The 18,474-nt window shown below is 37.0% G+C and overlaps 1 protein-coding gene across 1 annotated transcript in view; it reads left to right on the forward strand.

Annotated features, from left to right (window-relative positions):
* Positions 1–154: 154 nt before the first annotated feature.
* Usp32 (ubiquitin specific peptidase 32) overlaps positions 155–18,474 on the forward strand; it is a 172,815-nt gene continuing 154,495 nt past the window's right edge. The window contains exon 1 of the mRNA XM_005321537.3: positions 155–403. Coding sequence (XP_005321594.1) covers positions 346–403 — 58 coding nt within the window. The 5' untranslated portion in view covers positions 155–345. The remainder of the gene's footprint in view (positions 404–18,474) is intronic.

Consider the following 18,474-nt stretch of genomic DNA (forward strand, 5'->3'; position numbering starts at 1 on the left):
GGAACAATCCCCGGCCTCGGGTCAGGTGACCCTCGGCGGGGCTGGCGGGAGGGGGGCCGAGGGGCGGGAAGAAGGCGTGAAGAGGGAAAGGAAGGGAGGAGAGAGGAGAAGGGCGGAGTAGGAGGGAAGGGAAGGGGGCGGGGTGGGAGCGGGTCACGTGATTCGGCATGGAGGCGGTGGCGGCGGCCGGGAGGAGCCGCCGGGGCAGTAGCCGCACTTGTTAGTGTTGGGGGAGGAGTGGGTCGGGGGACGCCAACACCGTCACCCCAGGACGCCGAGGAGAAGGCGGGCGGGGGGTGGGGGCGAGATCAGGCTCCGACCCCCGGCCGAGGGGATGAGGGGAGCATGGGCGCCAAGGAGTCACGGATCGGATTCCTCAGCTACGAGGAGGCGCTGAGGAGAGGTGAGGGGGGAGGGGTCTGGGCGAGCTCCCGGGGAGGCCGGCGACGGGCTGCCCGGGGGGTGGGTGACCAGGGGAGGGAGAGGAGGTTGAGGGCGTGGAGCGCCTGAGGCGGAAGGCAGAGGAGGCCGGCAGGGGGAATATTCTCGGGGAGAGAGGTTGGGTGGGAAGCTGTGTTTGGGAATTGGGACCTTAAGGAACGGGCGAAGCTTTCCCAGAGAGAGGGGTATCCAGGGCTTGCAAGGCAGTGCCTGTGCTTACTGGTGGCGTTGTTAATCCTGGTTGTGTCCAGTTAAGACCTCCTCTTCCCCCTTTTCTTGGGTAGCTCCCAACCCTTGCAGCCCCCTTCATCCTTCACTGCCATTTTTTTTTTCATATCACTCCTTTATAAAAACCTCCAGCAATATCCTAAGCTCGTTCCTAACAGCTTTGGCTGGAAGGAGAGACTCGAGGCGGCTGCAAAGCGCTCTTTGCTGCTAGAACTCCCTTCCTATTGGGGAGTCTGCTTTTTTCTAAGGGCCTTTGCCTGTCTCTTTGAGAACTATGGCCATCCACTCCTGCCATCTCTCACCCTTGAGCTGCTGACTTTGATAAGAAGGACCTGAAATGAAGTTGTGTTTGAGGTGAGATGAGACTGGACAGCTGGTGTTGCCACAAGACCTTGTCTTAGGTTTCATCTCTTCAAACGTTTGAGTTTTTTTTTTTTTTTTTTTTTTAACTACACTTGATTCCCAGTCTAATCCCCCTCACCCTCTAAATGGCATTCGGAAACCCAGCATTGTGATACTGTGGTATAGCTCCCTTTAGACACTGGCCTTGCTGCCAGTCTTGGCCTGCTGCTATTGGCTTTGATACACAGTGTGTTGTTAACAGCCCCAACCCCCTACCACTTACTCTGATACCGCTGTCCATGATCACTAAAGCACACGCTAACTGGAAGTGTCTGTTGCACAGTTTATGGCCGGAATGTGACTTAATTTTTCATGACTGGGATTTGAGTGTGTGTATACGTGTGTGCCTTGTATTTCTTTACGACGTTTAATGGATTTTCTTGGTAAGAAGTGAACATTAAGCAGATTAGGTGCTAGGCATTATTACTAACAGGTTTCTAAGTCAAGAAACCGGCCATGCTCCAGGTGGTTTTAGTAGCTAAGGATATAAAATGAAAATCAGATTAAAAGGCATTCAAAAATTAGAATATATATACATACATACATATATACATATATATATATATATATATATATATATATATATATATATATATATATATGAGGGATAAGTTCAGTGGACCATCACAAGATAATAACATGCAGAATTTTTGTGGACTTAACACAATAACAAAAAATATGCCTTTTATATCTTTTTTCCCCTTTCAGAACAGTATAATGATTGTTCTTAAGCACAATCTCACTTGAACTTTTTTTTTCCCCCCTGCCTCAATATGAGAAATATTCCAAATTCTTGATGTGTTTCCAGCTCTAGTAGGCTAGTCATTTCCGGGATGCTGTTGAGCCTGACAGGTCTGGCCTCAATTAGGCAATGGCTTACATGGAAGAGGACATCAGTCAAACTGACTTACAGCTTTAAGGTTCAGAAGTGTTTCTAAAGTTTGAGGGTGTGAATGCTATTGATGCACCTGGCATTAAAAAATTCTAAAGTTAAGTTTTACCCAACTCTAGCTTGCTTAATTATATAAAACTAAGTCTGTATTTTTAAGTGTAAATGAAGTTAGTGATGCATTCTAAACTTATTTAACTGAGGTTTTTGTTTAATTTATTATGTAGTTTCTGTTGAATTAAAAAAAATTTAGTTGTAGATGGACACAATATAATCTATTTTTTAATTTTTATGTGGTGCTGAGGATAAAACCCAGTGCCTTATGCATGTGAGGAGAACTGTACTGTCGAGCTCCAGCTCCAGCCCCAGCCCCTCTTTCTGTTGAATTTTAAAACATGTATTTGAACAGATTATTTGTTAAAACCTTATTTGTAAAGATTGAATGCTTTGTATCAGTTTTGCTATAGAGGAAAATTAAAGCAAAAAAGAAGAACAAGTTGATAAAGTAGCATTTCATCATCATCTTTTTTTTTTCCAGTTCTGGTTATTGGACTCGGGGCCTTGTCCATGTTAGGGAGAAGCTCTACCATTGAGCTATATCCCTGTTCTTTTTTATTTAAATTTGGGACAGGGTCTTGCTAAATTGCCCAGGCTGGTTTAGAATTTTCAATCTTTCTGCCTCATTCTCAGAATTAGCTGGGATTACAGGTATATACCACCTTGGTGGGCTACAAAGTAGCATTTCTAAATGTAAACAAGGAGCCTTTTTCTTTTTATTTTTTTAAAGTAGGTAACTTTTAAATATGGTGCTGTTTACTCAAGTAAATGTGGGACTTTAATGTAGAATATCTTTCAGAAAGGTTACAGAAGTTGTTTATAGAGATTTTTTTAAAATATTTTTTTAGTTGTAGTTGGACACAATATCTTGTGTGGTACTGAGGATTGAACCCACCGCCTCACACGTGCTAGGCACTAGGTGAGTGCTCTACTGCTGAGCCACAACCCCAGGGCCTTTTTAATTTTTTTTAAAGGGTCACTTTTATTTTATTTTTTTAATATTTATTCACAATACCTTTATTTCACTCATTTATTTTTTACGTGGTGCTGAGGATCGAACCCAGGGTCCCTTGCATGTGGGACTCTACCGCTGAACCACAACCCCAGCCCCTTTTGTTTTGATATCCTGAACTGAAGGATTCTCCTGCCTCAACCTCCCAAGCGGCTTCCTGCTACTACTCTCAACTTAAGAGAGCTTTTGATGAAACTAAAAAATGATCTGAAAACCTTTTATTGGCAGTTGAATAATCTACATAAATACTAAAATCTGCATCACTTAGTTTCATTTGTTTATAGTGTATAAGGTGAGTGGGAAATAGGATTTGTCATTTCACATTACTCTAATGTGAACTATGTGAATCATTATATAAGTAAAAAATGAGCTCGATGAAACTACTGAAATATTTGTCCCTTGCCTCTAACTAAATGATTGAATACTATTGCTTGTTCATAATTAAACAGCATTAAAAATACACTCCAATAAGTATTATCACAAACAAACATGGAATTGTAGGCAATTTATCTTGCAAAGAGGACCTTAGAAATGAAGTCTTCTGTTAATGACAGATAACTCTGGATCTGAGTGAAAGGATGCCTAATGACTCATTTACATTTGAGAAGCTCTAGAAATTAGGAAGATTGGATTTGCAACCTATTTTAGGTAGACTATATGTCAGTTACATAAACCTTAACATGTTGTCTGAAAGTATACCTTTAAACATTTTTAAGGAGATGTGTAAGTGGTAGCTTTTTATTTTGGGTTCATATCTTGAGTAGAGCATAAAGGAAGACTTGACTCTTGTTAGTGCATGCGATTTCTAGAGAAGTATGCCTATTGTATTTCGTTGATGCTGAGAATTTTAGCAGCTATATTCTTCATTTCACTTCTCTTATTGCATCTGTTTGTTGCTTTTTTGGGGGCGGGGGTACTGGATCTTGAACTTGGGCCTCAAGAGCCCTGCCACTGAACTACAATCCCAGCCCTTTTAAGAAAAATTCAGTTTGAGCTAGAGTTTTGCTGATTTGCCCAGGCTGACCCCAAACTTGTGATCCTTCTATTATACCCTCCCAAGTATCTGGGAGTACCAGATTGTGTCATCATGCTTGGTTTATAGCTTGTGCATTTTTTTTTTTTTTTCCAGTACTGGGGATTGAACCCAGGGGTGTGTTACCACTGAACTACATCTTATCCCCCATCTCCCCCTTTTTTTGAGACAGAATCTTACTAAATTTCCCAAACTGGCCTTAAACTTATCCTCCTGGCTACTTGTGTATTCTTAAAATTATATTTTAAGTTCTAGGAACATAGCATTAAAAAACATTGTACTGGGCACAGTGATGCAGAATTGTAATCCTAGTGACTTGGGAGGCTAAAGGAGGACGATAACAAGTTTGAGGCTTCAGCAATTTAGCAAGAACCTATTTCACAAAACAAAACAACACCTAAGTTGGGGATGTAGCTCAGTGGTAAAGTGCCCCTGTATCACATAATACAAATAACAAAAAATATTGAAAGAAAGGAGAGTTGCAGTTTGTTTAGCATTTCAGAACTCAAATCTTAAAAAATCTTCTTTAGTTCTCTTCTTCCTTTTATCCTCTGGAAATAAAATTATAAGAGTGCGCACATGTACACGCTTTCTGAATTAAACGGTTCTTGACTTTTCAATTGTGGTAATAAAGTATAGTGGATAAATTTTTCTAATTTCCTTTTTTTTTTTTTAGATGGACAGCATCCTTTTATTTTATTTGTTTATTTTTATGTAGTGCTAAGAATTGAACCTAGTGCCTCACAAGGCAAGGGCTCCACCACTGAGCTAGAGCCCCAGCCCTTCTAATCCCCTTCTTTAATTAGAATTTGGCACTTATTTTGGGCTAAGTAGTGGGCTGATGAACTATAGTGTGTCAGAAAGTTATATTGTGGATTTATATTTTGATTGTTCCTTTGCTCCTTTATTCAGCAAGTTTTTACTGAACTCTGGTTATGAATTAGGCATAGATGAAACAGATAAGAATAAGTCCCTTTCTCTAGGATCATATATCCTGGGTCAATGATCTCCATGTATACCTTAAAGTATATACAAGACTCTCCATTAATAGTGGTAATAAAATATTAGAACTTTGATCTGAAGTTCTAATTTGAGTATGTTTAATAATGGACACAAACTATTTAAAAGTAGTCTATATTCATGTCATTTATAAATGATTAACATGTGGTATATTAAGTGCCTTAGTGCCTTAAAAGGAAATGCTTTGGGAATACAGAGTTAGGTTTGGGTATCTGTCTTGAAAGTGCCCCTAGTGCTGTACTCATTTCATAATATGTGCTCAAAAATGACAGGTTAAAGAATTTCCTGGTCCCTTATAGGTGGTTGTATTTGCTGTTAGAAAAATTATTTTGCGGGCTGGGGTTGTAGCTCAGTGGTAGAGCACTTGCCTGTCATGTGTGAAGCCTGGGGTTCGATCCTCAGTACTACATAAAACTAAATAAACAAAATAAAGGCATTGTCCATCTACAACTGAAAAAAAAATTAAAAAAAAGAAAAATTATTTTGCTTATCCACCAATCCTAGGATGCATTAAAACACTGACTCCCTAACCAAGATTTTGTTCACCAAGTTTCTGATTATTACCATTATAATTTCCTTAGTTTAATACTTACTGTGATGTTAGCTAAGCTAGTTTAGCATAATATCAGCCTCTGAATGAAAACTGAGTTTCACAGCATTATTTATTCTGTCATTAAGCCTTTATTTTTCTTCATCTGAATTTATTAATTCACCAATAACTTTTTAACATTTAGAATAGATCCTGGCCTATTCTTATTACTTGTAAAGGAGAAAAATGAGGATTTTTTAAATTGGTCTGCTCATATGTAGTTAGGTAGGTGCCATTCTTCATAATCTCCAGTTTTTACATTTGGAGAGTCAGTGACAAATACACCAGTGAACACTGGATTTTGGGGGATGAGCAGGATGAGATGACATCAGTTGCTTATTAGTCCCACTTACCAAACTGGACAGCTTTTGTTTGTTTTTGTTGTTCATTGTCTTTGTGCTTAAATGAGACTTTACAGTGGCAACCCTCAGGGTTGCTTTCCATAAAAATGTGCAATTTCGAGTGAGTTGGGATTGTGATGCCCATCCAGTAGCCAGATATTTTCACAGGAGAAAGGGAAGATTTTTGGCACTTGGAAGATTTTTGACTTGGTTGCAGAAAAGTAATTATTATTATTAGGGTACTGATTAGTATTAATCAGTATGACTATAGAAAATCTGTTTTTTGAGCAGTAGAAATTGAGGTTGACAGTTTGGATTAGAAGTTTTAATGTTAAACAGCTGCAGTGGTGGATTTTATTTATTAATTAAAAGTTAGTTTTCTCGTAGTGGTGCTGAAAAGACAAGGATGGGACTGACAGTTATTTTCATACTGTATCCAGGAAGTGTGGCTTCTCTTTAGAGGGCTTATTTATGTTTCTATTTTTGCCTTTTGGGCCTCATGATATTTGTGTTTAAATTGAGATATTTAATTCTTTTCTGCATGCCAGTAAGTTCTTCTCATTTAATAATTGGGAGCTCATGGAGGTTAGTGATGGATATTTAATTATTGACAAAAAAGCCTGATAAAAGTGTGTTTTTGAGAATATACTATTATAGTTAGAAACTTATCAATTCATCACCTACCTATTAAAAAATGACGGGTATTCAAGGCCTTTTCTTACCATCCCTCTTTATTAGGGATTTAGTACTCATTAACCCAAGACTTTTTTTAAAAAATATCTTTATTTTATTTTTATGTGGTGCTGAGAATTGAACCCAATGCCTCATGCATGCTAGGCGAATGCGCTACCACTTGAGCCACATTCCCAGCCCCACCAAGACTCTTTTATTTTAGGAAATTCTCAAGTTCATCACTATCTTATGAATGAGATTTGGGAAAAATTGATATTTTAAAACCTTTCTATAACATGTTTCTTGATACTGGACTGCATTAAAAGCAAAGGTATACTAAATAAGGTTTTACAGAGATAGTTCTCTTTCATTTCTATAAAGAAGTTAGGTTGTTCAAGTATCTTACCCCTTTGGAAAAAGCCTTGTAACATTCACTGTGGTTGTTTTTTGATAATATATGAGATTCTGTAGAAATTCCTTTGTGAAAAGGATTCTTCTATCAAGATAGGGCTCCACTAGTCTTACCCATGACAGTAAATGTCACCACTATTCCAACCTAGTTGCTTAAGCCAAAAATCTGGAGACATCTCAGTTTTTTACTCTCTAACCTATTTCCTTATCTCCAGTTTGAATCTGTCACTAGATCTTGTTACTTTGGGGACCAGTCTTTTTTTTTTTTTTTTTGGTTAATGTTTATTTTTTAGTTTTAGGTGAACACAATATCTTTATTTTACATGTATGTGGTGCTGAGGAGCGAACCTAGTACCTCATGCATGCTAGGCGAGCGCTCTACCACTGTGTCACAACCCAGCCATGGGGGGCAATCTTTTAACTTCTGCTGCTCATCTTCATTGCTTCTACTCTAGTCCCAGCTCCTGTCATCTCTTGCTAAGACCATATAGTGGGTTTATAATGTCACACTGTAGTATGCTCTTATAATCCAAATCAGATCTTCTATCCTTTCTTTAAAGCTTATTATTATGTTAGGGAAAAAAATATAATCTTTGTAGTGGTCTACAAGGCCTAAATTACTTGGCTCCTGCTTAAAATTCCAACCTCAATCATAGTAATTTCCCTTTTGTCTTCTTTATACTAGCCACATTAGCTTTCTTTTTCTTTTTGGAACATAATTGTGGCTTGCCACCTTTGCATTTGCTGCTTTCAGCTTGGAAAGACTATTTACAAATTTTCACACATCTAGTTTATTTTCATACCTGATGCCCCAGCTCAGATGCATTGAGGAGGTCTTGTTTATCACCTTATATAAAGTGGTATTCTTCTGTCACTCTTGTAATATTCTGAGTGAATATTAGTTTGTAGCCTTTCTGTATGATTATTATGTTTATTTTCAGGTGTGTTGCTGAATCCCTGGTACTAAGATAGGTGCAGTGCTTACTTATTTGTTTGCAATACTGGGGATTAAACCCAGGAGGGCTCTACTACTGAACTACATTCCAAGCCCTTTTTAAATTTCCTATTTTGAGACAGGGTCTCACTAAATTGCCTGGGCTGGCCTAGAACTTTGAATCCTCCTGCCTAAGCCTCCTGAGTAGCTGGGATTGCCTAGTGTATATTAAATGCTTGATAAATTTTGGATGGTTGGGGGAATATAAATGTGTAATTTGTCAAGAGATGTAGAAAACTTGTATAATGTTTGTAAGTTTGGGACTAAAAAATGGAATATAGACAGGAGTTGAATACACTAAGCAACATGAGTCTCAGATCCTTTTCAGCAACTTTAAAAAAGTTTTTGCTAAAAGTTTTAAACAATAGTTAAAATACATTAGTCTTAAATATAATATATGCTTTATATATTGTGACTTGTTTCAAATATTTAAAAGTTGATATCTAACATAAATACTTGAGACAATAGAATGGGAGTAAAGTAACTTTTATGCTTACGTGAACATGAGAGTGCTTTTTTTTTTTTTGGTGGTACTAGGAATCAAACCCAGAGGTGTTTTGCCCCCTTAGCTATATCTCCAGGCTTTTAAAAAAAAATATATATATATATTTAGAATATTTATTTTTTAGTTTTAGGTGGACACGATATCTTTATTTTGTTTTTATGTGGTGCTGAGAATCGAACCCAGTGCCTCACACATGCTAGGTGAGCGCGCTACTACTTGAGCCACATCCCCAGCCCTAAAAAATATTTTTTATAGTAGATGGATACAATACCTTTATTTTATTTTTATGTGGTGCTGAAGATCCAACCCAGTGCCTCACACTTGCTAGGTGAGCGCTCTACCAACTGAGCTACAAACCCAGCCCCCGCTCTCCATCCCTTTTTATTTTGAGACAGGCTCTTACTTAGGTGCCAGGACTGGCTTTGAACTTTTAATCCTATTGCCTCAAGTCTCCTGAGTTGCTGGCAAGTCAGATGTGTGCCTCTGTGCCTAGTACATTTAGCTTAGAGGGGATCTCCTTGATTCCCAGATTGTCTTTGAACTCCTGGGCTTAGGTGATCCTCCTGTCTTGGCCTCTGAGTAGCTGGAATAGGGACTAGCCGCCACAAGTACTTGGCTGCCTTACTGGGTAAAAAGCCCCCCCCCCCCACTCCATTGGTGCTGGGATCAAACTCAGGGCCTTGTGCATGTTAGGGAAGCACTACCACTGAACTACATCCATAGGCCCTCTTTTTTCTTCTTTTTTTTACGAGCTCCTTTTTCTTTTATACTTCATGGCTAATGCTTCCCCCACTTCTTTTCTTCATTTGGTTTTTATCACAGTGATAGATGACCAAAATTTAGAATCAAATAATTATACAAGGCTTATTACTGAAAACAGTTGTACATACCCTTAATTCCTTTCTCCTCCACCAGTTTGCCTTTCCTCCATCAGCCAGTGCCTTAAATATTTTAAATTTCTTGGTTTGCTCTTTGCTTATATATTTCAAAATAATATGCTTATTCTGTTACTTTTGTCCATTTAAGGCTTATTTATTGGCTTCCAACTATTGAACATGAGGATTTAGCTGTATGTTCTACCAGTTCACCAAACATACAGATATATTCCTCCTGTCTTCCCATTATCTCATCCTTAGTGTGTGTGTGTGTGTGTGTGTGTATAATTTTGGTTAAATTAGTGTCAGTGTTTACATTATTAGACTTTTTAAAATGTTCTTCAAAGCTAAGCCATTTAATATGGTAGGATTATTTTTCTTTTCCCTACATAATTTCCTTATTTTTTTATCTTTATTTTATTTATTTATTTTTATGTGGTGCTGAGGATCGAACCCAGGACCTTGCACATGCTAGGCGAACTCTCTACCGCTGAGTCACAATCCCAGTCCTGATTTCCTTATTTTAATAATTGCCTTTTTTTGTTGTTTGCAACTGTTTTTATAATTCAACCTCAAAAGCTTCTGTCTTCTCCATATATTCAGATACGTCATAAGTTGTATATCCCGTTTTCTGTATCCCTTGTTTCCTCTTTATTGATTTATTCCATATTGGTGGAGCTCATTTTCTGGTAGCTTCTTAGAAAAGGTGTCCGCAAGGTAAAGTTTCTTGTATCTCTACTTTTTCCTTCTCTTTAGTTTTCAAGAGCTTCTGTTTCTTTTATCAGTTAATTATTCTGAAAGTGTCTTTTAATAATCATTATGCTTGGTCTCTGGTCATTTAGATTTTTTTTTTTTTAAACAGAGAGAATTTTTTAATATTTATTTTTCAGTTTTCGGTGGACACAACATCCTTATTTTTTTATGTGGTGCTGAGGATGGAACCCCCCCTCCCCCGCACATGCCAGGCGAGCAGGTTACCGCTTGAGCCACATCCCCAGCCCATCATTTGGATTTTGGTTTAAGACTTAGGACAGTTTTCATTGCAGTGAACAGAGACTGGGGTTTCGAAATGTAGTTTTCATGACATACCAGTAGACTATAAAACTCCACAAGGGTAAGGACATATGTATCTGTCTTAACTGGTATGTCTCTAGTACTTGTGTAGTATATACCAAATATTAACTACCAATTCACATTTGTTGAAGGAGTGAATTGGATATCAAAGCAGTCTTTTCTAAAAACTAGGTTGTATTTAGTGGAAACTTAGGATTTTGTGTGTGTGTGTGTGTGTGTGTGTGTGTGTGTGTATGTATGTACATATGTATCTTAAGGCTTATAATTGTATGTGTATTTTACTTTTAAAAATAGTTTCATTCAATATGTCTGTCATTTTTGGCTCTACTTTAAATATGGTTTTGGAGTTTCTTGATGAGCAACTGTGGTAGGAAGCTGTGGAGCCTTCTAACAGTTGTTAGATTAATAAATTTGGTTTGGAGAGTCTTTAGTTTAGCAAGCATCTATAAATGAACTCTTTCACTGAGTGGAGTGGAGGTTTATAGACTGATGTTATTCTTTGTCAGAGATGCTAACTTGATAGCATATACAAGGTCCTGGCATCAATCCCCAGCACCACCAAAAACAAAGACAAAAACAAACAAAAAAAAAGCTGACTTGTGGAACCACTGGTACTATAGAGATTCAAATTGAAATTGATAGAAGATTGCCAAGCAAATATATTTAAATAGTAAAAGAAATAGGAGATTACCTGAATGAACACTTGGCAGAAAACAATGTCTCACAGAAAAATGTTCCAAAGTTGGAGGTGTAACTCAGTGTTACAAGTGCTTGCCTAACATGTGGGGCGCTGGGTTTCATCCCTAGCACCACAAGGGAAAACAAAAAAAGTTTTACATTTTGAATGGAACATATTTTAAGTTGTTGTTTTTTTTTTTTTTAGTTGTAAATGGACAGCATTCCTGTATTTATTTTTGTATGCAGTGTTAAGGATCGAACCCAGTGCCTTATACATGCTAGGCAAGCTCTCTGCCACTAAGCCCCAGCCCACATATTTTTTTATATTATTTTAGTAGAGTCCAAAACTAAATGCAACTTATTTTTCTATAACTTTTCTTATATATTTCATGTCTTTACGAATTACACAGGCCCAAGCCAGAAACCAGGCCATTAATTGAAATACTTTTCTTCTTTTTTTCATATTTAATTTATTTACAATACTACCTCTTTATACCTTCTTATCTTCTATTCTCCATCTGTAAAGTCATCAACTTAGATTAGACCTTCATATGTACCTTGGACTGTACCTTGCCAATCTATTCTTTATATTTTTACCAAAGTAATCTTTGTAAGCTCAGCATGTCAAACTGGTAGTTTCTGTGATTTGGTTTCTCCCTGAACTCATGTCTTTGCAAATGAAGTGGAGGATTATAGTCTGATCTTGAAATGTTCTACTTCTCCACAGGTTCTCCTTTTCTTCTTTTATATGTATGTGTATATATATATATATACACACACACACACACACACACATATATGTACATACACATATAGTTTTTTAATTGTAGATGGATACAATACCTTTATTTCATTTATTTTTTAATGTGGTACTAAGGATTGAACCCAGAGCCTCACATATGCTAGATAAGTGCTCTAGTACTAAGCCATACCCCCAACTCAACTCCCCCTTCCTTTATTACTTACATGTAGTAAAATGCACACATTTTACTGTATGGCTTGATGAATTTTTAGGTGTGCGCCCAAGTAACCACCATGCAAAATCAAATATAAATTTCCAGAATCCAAATACACTTCTTCCTTTCCTATCCCAGTTGATACTGTCCCTCACAGTTATTCTGACTTTTGTCACCATAGATTGCTTGTACTATTTTCACACCTTATATAGTTTGTGCAATATTTACTTTTTTGTGTATGCATGGTGAAATAATTTTTATTTTTAGTTCTCTTTGGTAGTAGGGATTGAATCCAGGGGTGCTTAACCACTAAGCCACATCCCTAGCCCTTTTTTATATTTAGAGACTGGGCCTTGCTGAGTTGCTCAGGGCCTTGCTAAGTTGCTGAGGCTGTCAAGTTAAACTTGTGATCCTTCTGTCTGAGCCTCCTGAGCCACTGGAATTACAGGTGTGCACCACCATCCTGAGTCGCTCTCCCTCTCTTTTTTTGTTTTTGATTTTTTTTTAAAGTATACATTTATTTATTTATTTGTATGTGGTGCTGAGAATTGAACCCAGTACCTCACACATGCTTGGCAAGCGCTCCATCACTGAGCTACAACTCCAGACCCTGATTCTCAATTTTAAGACTAAAATTGAAGCATTGTTTTTATTTATTTATTTATGTATGTATGTATGTTACACATGACAGTATAATGATCTTGACATCATATATTTGAATCAAATGGGGTATAATTTCTCATTTTTCTGAGTGTACAGGTTGCAGAATCACATTGGTTTGAAGCATTCTTTCTGTGGAGGAAATTGCTAACAAGATTAATTACTAGTGTCTTGAAATTAGGGCCAGTGTGTTTATTTCTAGCAGTTGACATAGTGGTAGGCATGTTTATCAATGAACTGGCATGTATCTTTCCCTTGAACTATCAGGCCAGATTTTTTTCTTTTAATATTTTTTTAGTTGGACACAATATCTTTATTTATTTTTATGTGGTGCAGGGGATTGACTGTATTAACCAGTCTTTTTGGTTATACATGACAGAGAATGTATTTTTTTAAAAAATAGTTTTAATTAGTTAACATGACAGTAGAATGCACTTTGATGCATCATCTATAATGGAGTATAATTTCTTGTTCTTCTGGTTACATATGTTGTAGAATCCCACCAGTTGTATAGTTATATACGTACCTAGGGTAATAATGTCTGATTCTTTCTACTATCCTTCCTCCCTCTAGCAGAATGTATTTTGACATATCATACATACATGGAGTATATATATCTTCTCATTTTTGTAGTTGTACATAATGTGGAGATACACTGATCATGTATTCATATATGAATGTACGAAAGTTATTCTACTGTCATTCTACTGTCTTTTCCATTTTCCAATTCTCATTCCTTTTCTCTTCTCCCTACTCTCCCTGTTCAATCTGGTGAAGCCCCTCCCATTGTGAGTCAGCATCCACATATCAGAGAAAACATTAGGCCTTTGGTTTTTTGGGATTGGCTTAACATTTCACTTAACAAGATAGTTTCCAATTCCATTCATTACCAGCAAATGCTATAATTTCATTCCTCTTCATGACTGATACTCTATCGTATATATTTACTACCTGACCAGGTCTTATATATTAAAAAATATTTATTTTTTAGTTGTAGTTGAACACAATATCTTTATTTTGTTTATTTTTATGTGGTGCTGAGGATCAAACCCAGGGCCCAGCATGTGTGAGGTGAGCATTCTGCTGCTGAGCCATGACCCCAGCCCCCTGATCAGATCTTTATAATCAAAACTAAGCCCAGGAATTGAGCTGTATTAGAAGCTTTCCCTAACACTGCCCTTATTCTTCCTCCTCTGTTTTGCTATAAAGAACTTTGTAGTAGTCATCCCAATACATTACAGCTGCTAGTTTGATTGTCTTTATTTTTTTGATGGATTTCAAAATAAGGATTAAGGGGTTTAGAGGTGACTGGCAGGGGCTTATTAAAATGTTAATTGAGATTGTGGAACTTCTCCCCGTTGCCTGCCTACTGAGAACAGCCCTCTGATCCATGGGAAGAAATGTTGACTGAAAGAAGGGATAACTTGGTGCTCTATGAATAAAGAAAGCTGACAGAAAAAAGCTAGTAATGATAATCTATTAAGTTGTAGATTTTTTGGGGGGGTTGTACCGGGGATTGAACTCAAGGGCACCCAACCACTGAGCCACATCTCCACCTCTATTTTGTATTTTATTTTATTTATTATTTATTTTTTTTTAAGAGAGAGTGAGAGAGAGGGGGACAGAGAGAGAGAGAATTTTTAACATTTATTTATTTTTTCTTAGTTCTCGGCAGACACAACATCTTTGTTTGTATGTGGTGCTGAGGATGGAACCCGGGTCGCACGCATGCTGGGCGAGTGCGCTACTGCTTGAGCCACATCCCCAGCCCTATTTTGTATTTTATTTAGAGACAGATTCTCTGAGTTGTTGCTTAGTGTCTCTCTTTTGCTGAGGCTGGCTTTGAACTCAAGATCCTCCTGCCTCAGCCTCTGAAGCTGCTGTGATTATAGGCATGTGCCACTGTGCCTGGCTAAGTTGTAGTTTCAATAGAATAGATAATTGTTTGACTGATGTTGTTTATGTACATAAATAGTCAAATATTCCAGAAATATCAGCATTTATTATTAAGGCATTATAAATAATGCTTCCTAGTCCTAAATTAAAGTTATTTGAACCCATGAAGCACTCAGTAGTAAATATAAAAGAAAGAAGAAGACCTTTTATGTAAAGGCTAGATTTTTTTTGAACCCAGGAATGTTCTACCATTGAGCTACGTCCCTAGCCCTCGGTTTCTTATTTTTATTTGTTTTTGATACTGAGGATTGAACCCTTTGGTGCTTAATCATTGAGCCACAACCCCAGTCTCTTTGTTTTATTTTGAGACACAGTCTCACTAAATTGCTGAGGCTTGCTTTGAACTTGCGATCTTCCTGTCTCAGCTTCCTGAGTTGCTGGGATTACAGGCGTGTGCTACTGAATGTGGCCATTTTTTATTATGAGCCAGGTTCTTGATAAATTACTGAAGCTGGCCTTAATTTGACATCCTCAGCCTCCTGAGTTACTGAGATTACAAGCGTGGGCCATCTTGCCTGGCTCGGAACTAGTAGATTTCAGATTTGGGTATAATTAGCACCTTTGTTTAAATTTGAGTGGCCAATTTTTACAGGTTAACCTTGGTGTGATGATTCTTAGGTATGTCTTTGAATAGCGAGTACTCAGTGTAAATAGGGGACTTGGGAAAGTCATGTAAAAATTCTATGCATTTTGGCACCTTTTTTTCACCATGTAATTTAATTTGATACATATTCCTTTTTTTTTTTAATTTAAAAGAGGGTCTTAGTGTTGTGCTCAGTCTGGCTTTAAATTTAAAATCCTCTTGTCTCAGCCTCCCTACTATCGGAACTACCAATGTGCACTACACCAATTGTCCCTACTTAAAAATTTTAACCTCTTCTCCACAGTAAGCATCCTATGGGGATAATTAGTTTGCTCTTGTCATATTTCTGTCACTTCTATTATCTGGGATGACTTTTTCCTCCCCTCACATCTATTCTGATAATTGTATATAATTGTATACAAGGTGTTGACAAGACAAGATGAAGTTAGATTGTAAAGATTTATTTTCATTTGATTCTGTCTATTCTGGTCTTTGCCAAAATCTTAACTTCCTTTGCTAGCCTTTGTGGTGCATGCCTATAATCCCAGGTACTTGAGAAGAAGCTAAGGCAGGAGGATCACAAGTTTGAAACCTCCAATTTTGTCTCAAAAATTAAAAAGGATTGGGGATGTGGATCAGTGGTAGTATGTTTCCAGTGCCACAAAACAAAAATCCTGCTGTCTTCTCAGGAATTTTTGATGTATTATCTAGCACTTATTTATCTCCTCTGAAATCTTGTGACTCTTAATTTACATCCTTTATATTTGAGTATTTTTCATACACATAATATTGTTTCCTGTGTAATGGTTTACTACCCCACTAGATTGAGATCTTCTTGTGGGTGAAACTTTTTTTTTTTTTAACTTTGCACTGTTTTAAGCACTCCTTAGGTATTCACCATGTGCTTGATGATTGAGAAAACCATATGGTTATAGTTATAGTCAGTGGTTTATATAAATTCATAGTTCTTTCTTAAATAAGAATTTAAGAAATTTTTCTTTTTGGGGCTGGGATTATGGCTCAGTGGTAGAGCCTAGCATGGGCGGGAACTGGGTTTGATCCTCAGCACAACATAAAAATAAAGGCTTTCATTGTGTTGTGTCCATCTACACCTAAAAAACAATAAATATTAAAAAGAAAAGAAATTTTTAAAAATTAAACCCTTTTACTTTCATTTCCATGTCTTCTAAATGTCAGATAACATTGGTTCATATCTTCAGCTTCCAATTTGTAAGTATAGAATGTGACTGCAGGTTACAATTATAGATTTTAGAGAACTGCACTGCATGACAATTCTTTTTGTGATAGAAGAATTTATTGGAAGATAAGACAGTTAGTTGTAGGTTGCTTTTGAATTTAGAAGACTTGCTTGCCTCATGTATTTGTGTCACTTTGAGGATTTGAAAACATACCCCAAATGTCTACTCTTTACCAGTGCCTCTTGTGTTCCTGGCTGTGGTAAGCTAAACTGAAAGGGTAGACTTTACTGTTTATCTTAGTGTCTTGAGTCCCTCTGTCTGGAGTATGGTAATTATTTAGGCATTTTCCTATGGAAGTGAAAATAGTTGCGGGTGAATTTATTAGCTCTTCAAAGTTTTCATATTTACTAAGTCTTCATAATTATCCTTTAAGAGTTAAGAAACCCTACTGTTTTTCCTAATTTATGTAGGGGCTAATTTGACAATACATTGTTGTAAAATATTCTCTAAAAATTAGTTTATATTTTTTGAAAGTATTTTAACATACTAACACATAAATACGCATTTTTTATGTATGTTATGTATCTCGAGAGAAGCAGTATTGTATTTTCAACTATGTCATTTTTTTTTAACCACTAAATTGCCTACGTTGAACTCCTAGTCTCAACTGATCTTCCTGCCTTAACCTCCTGAGTAGCTAGGACTACAAGTGCATGCCACCACACCTGGCTCAACTACATCTTTAAAATTAATTATTATTATTATTATGGGTACTGAGGATTGAACTCAGAGCACTTTACCACTGAGCTACATCCCCAGACCATTTAATTTTTTTATTTAGAGACAGGATCTTGCTGAGTTGCTAAGTGCCTCTCTAGGTTGCTGAGGCTGGCTTTGAACTCCTGATCTTCCTGTCTCAGCCTTCCTAGCTACTGGGATAACAGGCGCTTGGCTGAAAAAATACTTTTTGAATGAAAAATGTACATATTTATGAGGTATAGTGTGATTTCTTTCTGTCTCCCTTTGTCTCCTTTTCTTCTTTGTGAGTGCACTACCACTGAACCACATCTCAGCCCCAATATGATATTTCAGTATATATGTTTTCATGTGAACTGATCAGATCAGTAATGATTATTTCCTTATCGTTACTTTGTGTTTTGAGCCTCTTCATGTTTTTTAGTATAATTAAGATACTTCTGAATTATTTCATTTGAATTTTTTTGGGAGATGCCAGGGATTGAACTCAGGGATGTTTAATCACTAAGCCACATCCCTAGCCATTTTTTTGTATTTTTATTTAGAGACAGGGTCTCACTGAGTTGCTTAGGGCCTTGATAAATTGCTAAGGCTGGCATTGAACTCACGATTCTCATTATTTAAATTTTTGTTGAATTTTCCCAAACTCGGGTATACACATTTTTTTTACGGTTTACTAATCCATTTTATTGTTTCGGTAAAATATGCATAACATGAAAGTTATCATTTAAGGTTTTTTAAGTGTATAATTAGTGTTCTTAAGTATATTCATGATCTCATACAACCTTCACCACTGTTTGTTTCCAGAACTTGTTCCTCATCCCAAACAAACTTGCTACCCATTAAACAATAACTCCTCATTCCTCTTTTGCCTAGACCCTGGTAACTTCTGCTATACTTTCTGTCTCTGAATTTGCCTGTGTAGGTACTGAATTAAATAGAATCATATATTATTAATCCTTTCATGCCTTATTTCACTTAGGTTAATGTTTTCAGGGTTCATCCATGTTGTAGCATGTAGCTGAATTTCATTCCTTTTTCTAGCTGAATGCTGTGTATATACCGCATCTTGTTTATAATTCATTTATTGATGGGACATGTGAGTTATTTCCACCTTTTGGCTATTGTGAGATATTAACATTG

This window comes from Ictidomys tridecemlineatus, chromosome 3 (assembly GCF_052094955.1).
Source record: "Ictidomys tridecemlineatus isolate mIctTri1 chromosome 3, mIctTri1.hap1, whole genome shotgun sequence".
Lineage (NCBI taxonomy): Eukaryota > Metazoa > Chordata > Mammalia > Rodentia > Sciuridae > Ictidomys > Ictidomys tridecemlineatus.